Below are 14,570 nucleotides of genomic sequence, written 5' to 3'. Positions count from 1 at the left end.
CCCTATCTGCTTTCCAGCTCAGCAAGGATTTACTTGTACTTGTGGTACTTCAAAGCTGTATCTAATCAATTTTTAAAAAGAAAGAAAAAAACTTTTAGCAGATGTTTTAAAGGATCGTTGCAGTTTAATCCTACAGTAAACACAGATCACATAAACACTGTATAAATCACAATGAAAACCCTCTTGAACTCACAGAGTATGTAACTCTTAAATGTCACCACACTTATATGTTGCAAATAGAAGACTCCTCCCTCTCTTGCCCTGGTTTATAGCAAATCAAAGCTTGCCCTCAAACGTTGCCCTCTCCTTTACCTTTTCTCTCCGTCCTTCTATCTCTCTATTCCTCAATCCTTCAAACCTATCCTATTCCATCATCTGTCCATGTTGACGGCAGCATTATTTAGAAGGTATTGTTTCCTCAGCAGTGTTTGCAACAATAAAAGAGTGTAAGGACAAATGGTACAGTAGTAATAAAAAACTAAAATTATGATTAACTACTATTTTAACACGACTTGTCACGTTGCGTTATGAGTTTGCACATCTGTTTTCTTTTACATCTTTTGTTATATATTTTTTTGAAATTTGAAATTTTCATAATCGATTAAATCTATTTGTTGGATTAGTAGTTAGTTGCACCACTGTATCGTCTCTCTTGGATGGAAACCTCATACATCCAAAACAGTTACTGTTCAGGACTCAAATTCAAAAACACCAAAAGTAGCAGATCTCGCGCTTCGAGCTTGCAACGTTGGATCTGCAACGTTTGATGCTTTTGTGTGACACCGTAGTTTGATCGAGCAGGGCGTTAATTTACGAGAAAGAAACCCCACTAAAAGTTACAATATGGAGATGCAGAGGTTTCTGCCCGACAGCAGCGATGTCCAACAGTTTTCCTCCCCCTGTGCTTCAGAACACAGCGCTTCCTGAGTGGACCTTTCGCTCCAGGAGTGGGGATCAGTGCCCAGGTCCTTGTGGTGTCCAGTGATGGCCGGCTGCTGTTCAGTGGAGGCCACTGGGACTGCAGCCTGCGGGTCACCCTGCTGGGCAAGGCCAAGCTGGTGGGCAGGATCTGCAGACATATTGGTGAGTCAGAATTTCTTATTTTTTATTTAAGCCTGGGGTCTTCAATGTTTTCAGGCCAAGGACCCCTTAGTTGAGAGAGAGATGAAGCAGACCCCACAACCTGTTCATAGATTCCATATAGTTTCATCTTTGGACAGTCACAGCACAATCATCAGTGTATTTTGGATTCATGTCAATTTGTGTTTTCAGATATTTAACCACTTGAGCCGTCATTACCTAATAAACTTGACCTTTTACTCTGTACTTAGTCTGCTCTTTTTCCCTTCTACCCCAAACCTCTTTGCCGAAAATAGCCGCAGCGCAAGGCGTTGTGAGCTTGTAGATCTGCTATTTTTGGCTACAGTTCTCGGAATATGGACACTAGGGTTCAAGTTGTTAATATAAAAAGGATTGGAAGATTTGGAGGACCCCCTGTAGTAACTCTGAGGATCCCCTAGGGGTCCCGGACCCCCTGTTGAAGACCCCTGCTTTAAGTCAATTGATTCCTCCCCACACACAATTGTTTTGTGTGTTGACCTACTGACTCACCTGCCTGTGAGGAGCCCACAACGGGAGGACGTAGAGCCTTCGTCCTACTCCTCCTGCCCAACACTCCCTGCTGACGGGGTGTCGCCCCCAGGCCGTAGGAAAACGTGCAATGACAAATTGTCATCCTCCCCGCCCGGCTTCCCCCGCCCAACACTGGTCCCACTCCTCAGGACCAGTGGTTTTCAAAGTGGGGGCCGTGGCCGCCAGGGAGGCCGCTAGGGGGCGCAATTGGAAAGGAGAGGGAAATGAAAAATAGTAAACATTATTTATTTATTTCGTTGTCTTTTTTTTATATATATATTTGAGCGGTGCTCCTGGAAGGAGATAAGCTCCAACATCTGGTTTTGTCCAGTTCCCAAAAAATGTCCTGGCCCCAAAGAATGTGAAGCTTGGCCTACATTTGGCCTAGATATGGCCTACGTCTTGGCACAAACGGATCAAAGTTTGTTGTACGCGCAGGGTCCCATTGGTCAAGTTTCGCAGGACGTAAGCTCATAACACATCATTGTGTGACTTTGGCTATTTGGGGGTCCTTGGCATGGAAAGGTTTGGGAAGCCACTATCACTGCCTCTAGAGGCCCCTATCCCCCTGGGTCACACTTATTTATTCTGTTGAAAACTAGCCCTTACCCGTTCAAAGATATAAGCTCTGAAATGATGTGCAGTGTGTGGGTTATGGGGTGTGCACTGTGCACACAGTATATGAGGGATGGAAAGTAACTTTAACTGGTGCTTACATGATAATATGTAGGAGCATCAATGTAAGAAATACCTGTTTCGTTTAATGGCTACAGAGATACTGTGTACCGATCTGCATGATTTTTGGACATCTGTAACAGGGCCAGACCCCCCCCCCCCTCCCCTGCGCGCGCGGACACACACACACACACACACACACACACACACACACACACACACACACACACACACAGTTGGTTAAACATGTTGCCTCGTGCTAGATGCAGAATAGATAAGCCTCATGCTAGATGCAGAATAGATAGTAGATACACCATAAAAATGCTAATATACAGCATATGATTTGTGAAAGTGACAAACGGGCTTCACAGTTATGTTAGGTGTGTTCATATGCTAATGGTGATGCGATTTCAGATCAATTGCTCCAGCCACTGAGGAGAAACGCTGTGACAGACAGACAGACAGACAGACAGACAGACAGACAGACAGACATTTGGAAAATTATATGTTTGATACCATAGGGTCTCAATAGCATCATGGCATAATAAGAACTGTTTTCCAAAAATAAACAAATGAACCTGGAGATATTACTTATGGATATGATAAACTGGCGGTGGAAAAAGTACTAATTTATCCTGAAGAGAAGAAAATGTATAAATGTTCTCCAAACGCAACATTATCAAATGTGACTCAATATCATAAACGACAAAGAGTCACATTCCTGACAGAATCGCCATGCTCATATGTTTACGGTATTTTTGGAACAGCGTTATTGTATTTTCAATAGAAGAAATCACACCCAGTGTGAAGTGAGCGGAGCTATTTAATTTCAAGCGTCTCGCTAGCCAATCACAGTGTGTCCTGCGAAGCTAGGCCAATGGGACCCTGGCGTACAACAAACTTCCAGGATGTATCCCGGACATGTAGCCGTGCTTCAGTTTACTTAAAGGGGTGGTGACATCCAAAAATAAATTTTGAGTTTTTTATGCTTTTTTTAATGTTTCCTGGCCTCAATTACACCAAAAAAAAACGCAACTTTTGACATGCAGTGGTTTTCCTGCTATCTGTGTGTTTGTGCTGGTTTCTGCATAATGAGTCTCAAACGCGCAGTTCATTGGCTACTGGACTCATACGTCGTCAGTCGATTCACCCCCCCCCACCCTCCCCCTCCTCTCTCCCCTCTCCCCTCTCCCAGTGTCCCTGTCTGTATTTCTCCACAGCCCAAGTTTTGAGGAAGTGACCTCTTACATTATATTATCCTTTAATTGTAAATATGGGCATATAAAATATATTTACCCATTCGGATATCTTATTTACATCAATATCCTTCATATCAAGTAGTCAGTTTATGCTTTTGTGAAATAATGAAAATCGCTATATATCGCTATGTATTTTCCGCCCTGGCTGGGTCCGTGGACAGCGCCTCCCTCCTCATCACCGAGTCCCCGAGGACAGCGCACTTCTCCCGGGGGCAGAGCTCCGTGGACCGTGGAGCAGCCGACTATAACTCCACGCTGCCCTGTCCTCCCTCCACACACACGGGCACGGCGACTCGGAGAGCAGACAGTAAAACGCTATGATAACACAAGCAATAGGTGGTTCTCTAAACGGAGGCATTTAGACAAAATATGTTACTATAATAACTACAGAAGGACCGTGAAGTGTTTCTGCAGTGCGGAGCAGAGCTATAACGTTACCGCGTACGGTCTAAATTGAACTCCGCGGGGGTACAGATGTAACCGCAGAGATCCGGTAACGTCGGTCCCAGGGAAGAAAAAAACACTCGCGACTCTCGATGCTGTTTGTGTGTGCCTCGTCAGGGCTCAGCTCAGCCTCTGTGTGTCAGTGTGTGTGTGTGTGTGTGTGTGTGTGTGTGTCACAGTGTGTCTTGTACCAAAGCAAAGCAGCGAAACACATGCATCTCTCGGTCATTGTGTTGGAGCTGGGCGGACCTGTGTGTGTGTGTGTGTGTGTGTGTGTGTGTGTGTGTGTGTGTGTGTGTGTGTGTGTGTGTGTGTGTGTGTGTGTGTGTGTGTGTGTGTGTGTGTGTGTGTGTGTGTGTGTGTGTGTGTGTGTGTGTGTGTGTGTGTGTGTGTGTGTGTGTGTGTGGTGTGTGAGCGTGCGTGCGTGTGTGTGGCCAGTGGCCACTTTGGGTACCAGTTTGAGAACTGCTGGCCTATAAGGGCTGAAGTGAGTGATTTGTATTAATAATCAAAATCCAAATGATTGTAGTGGAGAGATAAAGTGCATTTGCCTCTGAGATGTAGTGGAGTAGAAGTATAAGAATTGAAAATTGGAAATACTCAAGTAAAGTACAAATATTAAAAATTGTACTCAAGCTATACTAATATGTGTTAGAATGAGTGGGAGAGAGAGGCTCCCCTGGTGGTGATTATAGAGTATTTCAGGTGACAGACCGTTTTTCATGACACCTAAACAGAGAGAGAGACCATGGCTCCATGGAGTGGATTTTCAAGTTTAAACATTTTAAAACATGTTTTTAGGACCAGGGCAAAGACTTTTATGATTGGTAAAAACAGAATGTCATTTGACCTTTAAGCCCAGATGATTTAACCGCGTTTTCCCATTGCTTTTTGACCGGACAAAGACTGATGTTGGAGCTATAGCTCCTGTTCCAGGAGCACTGCTCAAAAAAATACTTGACAATACACTTGTCAACATCCTTCCAACATCCTGTCTGCTGTTTACATCACTAGCAAATTGAAAACAATCAAGTAATGAATGCAAAAGCCATGTGGCCATTTTCTGTTGGCTGGGTATGTGCAAACTCACAGCTGTTTCTGTGATAGTTTGTTGTTTCCCGGGGCAACGGTTATAAACAGGAAGTTCACAAAAGTTGAATCATTAAGGCCATGTGTTATTGTTTGCAGAATTAAGTGTGATCTGTGTCTTATTAAGTCACAATGATTGGCTTAGCATCCATGACAGCGCCACCGCATTTTTCATTTTTAGTTTTAATACTTTTAATACGTTAGCTGATGTTCTGGTGTCTCTCTGAGCCCTTGATACCAATTCTACTCATAATTATTTAATTGAACTTTTGGCAAAAATAGCAGATCTACCAGCTGGTAGATCTAGCCTGATTTTACAGTACATCATTTCATCAAAGAGAGTTGGTGTGGAGGGGGGAAAAGGAGGCGACCAAGTATAGACCCATTAGACCCCCTGGGGATAATATTCAGATAATAATTATGTTTGTTATGTGTGTTCTCGTTGCAGATGTAGTTACATGTCTGGCCCTGGATCTGTGTGGTATCTACCTCATCTCTGGTTCTAAAGACACATCCTGCATAGTGTGGCAGGTTCTACAGCAGGTAAGTGTGTGTGTGTGTGTGTGTGTGTGTGTGTGTGTGTGTGTGTGTGTGTGTGTGTGTGTGTGTGTGTGTGTGTGTGTGTGTGTGTGTGTGTGTGTGTGTGTGTGTGTGTGTGTGTGTGTGTGTGTGTGTGTGTGTGTGTGTGTGTGTGTGTGTGTGTGCGCGTGTGCGTGTGTGCATGCACATAAAAGCTTAGTTATAAAATGTACTCAGGTAAGCTTATTCTTATAGCACATTTCAAACGCCTCATTGTGATTCACATGAAACACATACTGTACAGAAGAAAAAAGAGATGTCGGGCAGAAACCTCTTATCTCAATATTCTCTAACTTGTTGTATTTTATCGTAAATTAATGCTCCACTTGATCATACTACCGCGTCACTCAAAAGTAGCAGATCCTGCGCCACATTTTGATACTTTTTGAATTTGAATCCTGAAAAGAAACAGTTCTGGACATAGGAGGTTTCCACCCGACAGAGACGATGTTGTAAATGTGTCCAACAATTTACAATTACAATTTAGGCATTTAGCAGATGCTTTTAATCCAAAGCGACTTACAATAAGCCGGTAATACATCAATATAATAAGCAAGATAATATGTCAGTACTTCAACAGCAATACAACAAATGCATAGGAATATCAATCTAGAAAAACAATAACATAGGTAGACCACGCACCTAAGCAGTAAAAAATACTTTTCTAAGACCTAAAAATGCTATCTAGCTTCATGTGTGGTCATCGAGGGAATGGGAGTGTTACAGTACAGTAGTGCTATGGGTTTAGGTGGTGTCTGAAGAGGTGAGTCTTCAGGCTCCGGCGGAAGCTAGGGAGTGAGTCTGTAGTCCTAAATGCGACAGGGAGTTTATTCCACAGTTTGGGGGCCAGGAGGGCAAATTGTCCAAACAGCCATACATGTGTACATAAAGGTTATGTCATGTAACTGTGTCCTCTGTGCTCCAGGGGGGCTTCTCCAGTGGTCTGTCTCCTCGTCCGGTGCAGGTCCTCTGCGGCCACGACCAGGAGGTCACCTGTGTGGCCATCAGCACTGAACTGGACATGGCTGTCTCAGGGTCAAAGGTGAGAGTCCAGTGGTTATTATATTTCATGATTGAAGATCCTTTAATTGGTGGCAAGTAGTGCACACATTTTAGATAACGATTCAGAAACCAAAAATATAAACCAGCCAGTAACAAATAGAACCAAATGAATCTCGGATATGTAACAATATACAAGCCGCAAGAATACAATACAATTTACATAGTATTTACAAAATGATCATCTTATCTTATGTAACAAGGATAACCTAGAAGTATGCATAGTGAAAATGCCAAACTTTGATGCTAATCTATCTATAAATGCGACAAATCTCTGTCTGTTTGTTTGTAATCCGCGTATCTCGAGAACCGTTCGTCCCACCGGCTTCAGATTCGGCACGCGCGTTCCCCGCCGCCGCGCGGAGTGCAGTGCCGGGCCTCGACCCGACCCGACTCGCGGTTTTCCGAAACCGGCGCGAAACGTTCGGAATCTCCTTATGCGGAGCTGATTGTTGACATCAGGCTGTTCCGGAGGAAATCGGCGCAAGCGCTGAGTCATTGTGACATCACTTCATAAAAGGCTCTGACATCACGTACGCCACATGAGTCAACACAAAATCTCTGTGAATGTGTATGTATGTATGTAATCCGCGTATCTCGAGAACCCTTCTTCCCACCGGCACGCGCGTTCTCCAGATATGGGCATAAAGTCTGACATCAGAGTTTTCCGCAACCGGTACTGTGTGTGCAGAGATCTTCATATATGGGCATAAGTGGACAAAGACAAACAGATGGTCAAAACGGGTCCTATGACAGGTATATTGGGGTTTGCATTAAAGGGTAGGGCATTCATGGGGTTTGCATTAAAGGGTGGGGCATTCATTCCCTATTTCAAATTCGGCACGTGCGTTCCCCACCGCAGCAGGTAGTGCAGTGCTCGGCCTCGACCCGACCCGACCCGATACACGATTTTCTGGAACCAGCACGAAAGGTTCGGATTCTGATGTCTGACATCAGGATTTTCCGGAACTGGCACTGTGTCTGCATAGATCTCCATATATGGGCATAAAATGGATGCAGACAGACAAATACAGATATCTCCATATATGGGCATAAATGGACACAGGCAAACAGATGGTCAAAGATCTCCATATATGGGCATAAAGTGGACGCAGACAGACAGATACAGATATCTCCATATATGGGCATAAATGGACACAGGCAAACAGATGGTCAAAACGGGTCCTATGACAACAGGTATAATGGGGTTTGCATTAAGTTTGTCTCCTCCTCCATCTGTTTGTCTGTGTCCCTTTATTCCCATTATGGAGATCTCTGTATCTGTCTGTGCCTCCGACTGTGTTGCAGACACAGTGCCGGTTCCCCCTTTAATGCAAACCCCATTATACCTGTTGTCATAGGACCCGTTTTTACCATCTGTTTGAAAAAGCGACAGAAATCTCATATATGGGCATAAAATGGACGCAGATAAACAGATATCTCCATATATGGCATATATGGGCATACAATGGATGCAGAATCACAAAGATCTCCATATACGGGCATAAAAGGGACACAGACAGACAGATACAGAGATCTCCATATATGGGCATAAAATGGACGCAGATATACAGATATCTCCATATATGGGCATATATGGGCATAAAATGGACCCAGAACTATAACTGCAGTGATCTCCATATATGGACATAAAATGGACACCGACAGACAGACAGATACAGATATCTCCATATATGGGCATAAATGGACACAGGCAGACAAATGGTCAAAACGGGTCCTATGAAAACAGGTATAATGGGGTTTGCATTAAAGGGCGGGGCATTCATTCCCTATTTACATTGTTCCGAGTTGGCCAGGTCGCCGACTAGACGCTGGGCCGCCCGAAGGGCGGCCCAGCTTCTAGTCTATCTATAAATGCGACAAATCTCTGTCTGTTTGTTTGTAATCCGCGTATCTCGAGAACCGTTCGTCCCACCGGCTTCAGATTCGGCACGCGCGTTCCCCGCCGCCGCGCGGAGTGCAGTGCCGGGCCTCGACCCGACCCGACTCGCGGTTTTCCGAAACCGGCGCGAAACGTTCGGAATCTCCTTATGCGGAGCTGATTGTTGACATCAGGCTGTTCCGGAGGAAATCGGCGCAAGCGCTGAGTCATTGTGACATCACTTCATAAAAGGCTCTGACATCACGTACGCCACATGAGTCAACACAAAATCTCTGTGAATGTGTATGTATGTATGTAATCCGCGTATCTCGAGAACCCTTCTTCCCACCGGCACGCGCGTTCTCCAGATATGGGCATAAAGTCTGACATCAGAGTTTTCCGCAACCAGTACTGTGTGTGCAGAGATCTTCATATATGGGCATAAGTGGACAAAGACAAACAGATGGTCAAAACGGGTCCTATGACAACAGGTATATTGGGGTTTGCATTAAAGGGTGGGGCATTCATGGGGTTTGCATTAAAGGGTGGGGCATTCATTCCCTATTTCAAATTCGGCACGTGCGTTCCCCACCGCAGCAGGTAGTGCAGTGCTCGGCCTCGACCCGACCCGATACACGATTTTCTGGAACCAGCACGAAAGGTTCGGATTCTGATGTCTGACATCAGGATTTTCCGGAACTGGCACTGTGTCTGCATAGATCTCCATATATGGGCATATGGGCATAAGTGGACAAAGACAAAAAGATGGTCAAAACGGGTCCTATGACAACAGGTATATTGGGGTTTGCATTAAAGGGTGGGGCATTCATGGGGTTTGCATTAAAGGGTGGGGCATTCATTCCCTATTTCAAATTCGGCACGTGCGTTCCCCACCGCAGCAGGTAGTGCAGTGCTCGGCCTCGACCCGACCCGATACACGATTTTCTTTAACCAGCACGAAAGGTTCGGATTCTGATGTCTGACATCAGGATTTTCCGGAACTGGCACTGTGTCTGCATAGATCTCCATATATGGGCATATGGGCATAAGTGGACAAAGACAAAAAGATGGTCAAAACGGGTCCTATGACAACAGGTATATTGGGGTTTGCATTAAAGGGTGGGGCATTCATGGGGTTTGCATTAAAGGGTGGGGCATTCATTCCCTATTTCAAATTCGGCACGTGCGTTCCCCACCGCAGCAGGTAGTGCAGTGCTCGGCCTCGACCCGACCCGATACACGATTTTCTGGAACCAGCACGAAAGGTTCGGATTCTGATGTCTGACATCAGGATTTTCCGGAACTGGCACTGTGTCTGCATAGATCTCCATATATGGGCATAAAATGGATGCAGACAGACAAATACAGATATCTCCATATATGGGCATAAATGGACACAGGCAAACAGATGGTCAAAGATCTCCATATATGGGCATAAAGTGGACGCAGACAGACAGATACAGATATCTCCATATATGGGCATAAATGGACACAGGCAAACAGATGGTCAAAACGGGTCCTATGACAACAGGTATAATGGGGTTTGCATTAAGTTTGTCTCCTCCTCCATCTGTTTGTCTGTGTCCCTTTATTCCCATTATGGAGATCTCTGTATCTGTCTGTGCCTCCGACTGTGTTGCAGACACAGTGCCGGTTCCCCCTTTAATGCAAACCCCATTATACCTGTTGTCATAGGACCCGTTTTGACCATCTGTTTGAAAAAGCGACAGAAATCTCATATATGGGCATAAAATGGACGCAGATAAACAGATATCTCCATATATGGCATATATGGGCATACAATGGATGCAGAATCACAAAGATCTCCATATACGGGCATAAAAGGGACACAGACAGACAGATACAGAGATCTCCATATATGGGCATAAAATGGACGCAGATAGACAGATATCTCCATATATGGGCATATATGGGCATAAAATGGACCCAGAACTATAACTGCAGTGATCTCCATATATGGACATAAAATGGACACCGACAGACAGACAGATACAGATATCTCCATATATGGGCATAAATGGACACAGGCAGACAAATGGTCAAAACGGGTCCTATGAAAACAGTTGGCCAGGTCGCCGACTAGACGCTAGACGCTCGGGCGGCCCAGCTTCTAGTTTATATAATTATCTTACGTCATCCAGGTAACTTAATACAGGGAAGTGAAATGGCTGGAGACAATTAAGCTTTTCAAATTGTCATTTTGTACATAACACACATACTGTACACACGTAATATACTGCACATACATACATACATTAGATACACGCGCGCGCACACACACACACACACACACACACACACACACACACACACACACACACACACACACACACACACACACACACACACACACACACACACACACAGAGACAGCCTCATTGTAATCACTTCGTAGCCAATACTAGTAATTTGCCCCCCTCTCTGCTGTGTGTCAGGACGGCACAGTGATCGTTCACAGTGTCCGAAGAGGGCAATTCCTGCGCACATTGCGGCCTCCAGGTGAGAGCTGCGTGCCGGCCACCATCGCTCAGCTGCAGGTGGGCATGGAGGGACACATCGTGGTTCAGACGTCTCTGGAAGGATCCTCAGGAGGAAAGGTAGGGAGCTCCATAAACTCCCATACATTTACACACGCACATACTGACACACTAGCTCAAATGCCGTTCTCAGCTTTATTACGCCTGAATTATACTTGATTGTGCCTGGCACTGGAAATAGCTGTTCTAGAAGCTTGTTAGTTAGGTCGTTTCTGAGGGCACGTCCTGATAAGCCAAATGCCGATAAGCCAAACTCCTTTTTTTAAAAACCTCCTTTTGTTATGGTGAAATGTGAGCTCACCTGCATCGCGTTTCATTCCATTCATGCGTTTATCGTGCGCTTGCCCAGGCCTTGCGACCTGGGCATAAATATAACGATTGCATTCACCACGGCTTCGTAACGCGGGCACTCGCGCCTGCGGCGCTCGGGCGCGAAGAGCAGGACCAAGGTCCGCTGGCCTTCGCGCCGCTTGCAATGTCGTGGACAATAACTGTGACATATAACCATTGTATTGCTAAAAAATAAGGAGGCTACTCTGTTTCCTTAATGGGACAGCAGAAGATCACTACGGTAGGAGACCCGGGCAGTACATTTATCGGCGTTTGACTTAGCGGGATTTCCCCGTTTCCGATACTCAGTGTTTTTTGCGAGGGGCATGGGAGCTCAATTTGTTATTTAACCTTCATAGTTGACAAAACCACTGAGAACGGACCTATGCTCTCCACGGTCACGGAAGTATCGGAAATGACCCAACTATGTAAATCGGCTATTTTGGAGACACCAGTGCGCAACTATGTATAAAACGGGAGTAATTACATTCTTTTTTGTGTGTGTGTGTGTGTGTGTGTGTGTATCTGATAAGGGACTGTCTGTTTACATGACTGCATCTGTTCATATTACTTAAAAGTAATACGAACCGTATAAATTACACTTTTTTTGTCTTTCGTTTTTGCCCAAAGCATCTCATCACTACATACTATCAAAACTAATTGAAAAGTAATATGATGAGATGAGATACAAATTTCTGAAATACTGCCCAGGCCATATCTGTCTGTTGCTCTATGCATATGATGATATACTGTACATACATGTCATTTTCCTTCAAGGGAAAGTACTCGCTCCATGTGTACTCGGTGAACGGCTGTCTGCTGGCGTCCTCCTCCATGGATGAGCAGGTGACTGCTCTGCACCTGGTGTCTGACTACGTCATGGTGGGCACCTTGCAGGGCAACCTGCACATACGAGAGCTCTTCAGGTACCAAACTACATTTATAACAATGGACGGATGGATGGGTGGATGGATGGATGGACACATGCATAAAAAGGAAAGATAGTAGTGAATAACAACAATTAGATGGTGACCAAAGAAAATAATGCAAAATCAAATACACAGGATGTTGTCTGTTTTGATGGCTCAAATAGTTGGTGAACTGCACAAACCACACAGACCTGAACTGCAGTCTGCAGCAGAATGGGTTCCATTTCCTCAGTCCCTCTGTCTGCTTCCTCTTTCCTTACATTCATCATATTTGAGATGCATCCGTGACAATGCAAAAAATAAAAAAATACATGCTCAGCATTTTTGCGTTACACTGTTGATGTCTGATGAATTATACAATAATGCTTAAGTGGTTGATCAATTCATTGAATTAGAAAAAATGTGTCACCACTTTAACCATTATTTTATGCTATTAAAAATAGCAGATCGACAAGCTCACAGAGCTTGTAGATCTGCTATTTTTGAAATATCTTGAAAATGTGTGCAAATCTTTGAATGTGTATGTTTTTCAAGCAGACATTTGAAACTTCTTTCTCATAAAATATTTTCAGATGGGGGTCCGTGGTCAAATACATATAATTCTGGGGGGTCCTTGACATGAAAAGGCTTGAGAACCACTGACATAGAAACATGGGTTTTTCAGAAAACTGTTTAGTTTTGAGGAAATTTTTAGGTATTTTTCAGGCCTTTCGGGATCGAACAATCAACAGTTTTACTCTCTGCCTTGGTTTGTTTGACAGCCTGAGTTCGGTGGAGGCGCCCCTGGTCCTGAAGGTCCCCATCAGGAGTGTGTCTGTCACCAGGGAGAACAGTCACATCCTGGTGGGCCTGGAGGACGGGAAGCTGATAGTGGTGGGGGCAGGGAAACCAGAGGAGGTGAGAAGTGTGTGTGTGTGTGTGTGTGTGTGTGTGTGTGTGTGTGTGTGTGTGTGTGTGTGTGTGTGTGTGTGTGTGTGTGTGTGTGTGTGTGTGTGTGTGTGTGTGTGTGTGTGTGTGTGTGTGTGTGTGTGTGTGTGTGTGACTCACTCTGAATAATCACATGCTAACGACTTGGAATAAAGTCATTCAGATTATAATCTGCCGTTTAAATCTATTGTCATTGAACCTGAATGTTAGGGATTTTCTATGTGTGTGTGTGTGTGTGTCACATGGCCTCAACCTCTTCTTCCTTCCCCCTCCCCCATCTCAGGTGCGCTCAGGTCAGTTCTCTCGACGCCTGTGGGGCTCCACGCGCCGCATTTCCCAGGTGTCCGCGGGAGAGACCGAGTACAACCCCACCGAGCACGCTGGGAAATGACACACGTGGGTCCCAGGCATCGATCCCACGGCGGCGGGACTTCAGTGCGGGATTCAAAGGCAGGAACGCACGGCCGTGATTGCTGTCATGTGACTCGACGAGGCCTTTTTACCACTCTATCTCAAGAGTCCCCCCGACTGTGGTCCTCAAGCCTCGGAGCTCTCTGGGAGAGCGACCCGTACACACTGTGCACTTTTGTTTTCTGCAATGGAAAAGAAACAATGTTGGATTTTTTTTAAACTCTCCAATCAGCATCATTCCAAAGAACAGCCTTGTTTTTTTGTGGGAGGGGGGAAGAAAGCTGTTGTGAACCGCTGTATGACAGTATGTGGTTGAGTCACTTATCGAGGGGGGGGGGGGGGGGGGGTAGAAGCACCATGATTGACTGTGGTGCAGACAGGCCCAGAATGGACTCACACAGAGCATCTGTGAACTCCCTAACTCAGCCATTCACCAACCTGCGGGCCGGGGCCCCACTAGTGGGACGTGAGGATATTCCAAATGGGTCCCAAAATATTTGACACTATAGTTTTATTGACAATATAACAAAAATATATATATATTAAAAAAGAAATAAGAAAAAATGTGTCTCACCACTTAAAACAGCAGCGGTCAGATGGGTGAAGGCTTTTGAGATGAGAAGTGAGCCCTGGTCCGGAATACTTTGGGAACTTCTTCTCTTGTCAGTTCCTTTTCCTTTTTGGGTTGAAATGTGCGTGTGTGCGTTTGTGGGTGTGGGTGTGCAATGCGTGCGTGCGTGTGTGATTGTGGCCATGGCATTTCCCAACCCTCCTCGAAACTAACTGAAAGTATTGT

The 14,570-nt window shown here is 45.1% G+C and overlaps 1 protein-coding gene across 1 annotated transcript in view; it reads left to right on the top strand.

Annotated features, from left to right (window-relative positions):
- The window catches only part of nbeal2 (neurobeachin-like 2), a 110,303-nt gene extending 96,284 nt beyond the window's left edge, over positions 1-14,019 (top strand). Inside the window, exons 51-57 of the mRNA XM_080754576.1 lie at positions 911-1,083; positions 5,548-5,642; positions 6,604-6,720; positions 11,076-11,237; positions 12,285-12,433; positions 13,198-13,333; positions 13,647-14,019. Of these exons, the coding sequence (XP_080610702.1) occupies positions 911-1,083; positions 5,548-5,642; positions 6,604-6,720; positions 11,076-11,237; positions 12,285-12,433; positions 13,198-13,333; positions 13,647-13,754 (940 nt within the window). The 3' untranslated portion in view covers positions 13,755-14,019. The remainder of the gene's footprint in view (positions 1-910; positions 1,084-5,547; positions 5,643-6,603; positions 6,721-11,075; positions 11,238-12,284; positions 12,434-13,197; positions 13,334-13,646) is intronic.
- Positions 14,020-14,570: the final 551 nt, after the last annotated feature.

This window comes from Nannobrachium achirus (assembly GCF_963921795.1).
Source record: "Nannobrachium achirus genome assembly, chromosome: 2".
Lineage (NCBI taxonomy): Eukaryota > Metazoa > Chordata > Actinopteri > Myctophiformes > Myctophidae > Nannobrachium > Nannobrachium achirus.
Note: the sequence above shows the minus strand (reverse complement) of the source record. Positions and strands in the feature narration are given on the sequence as shown.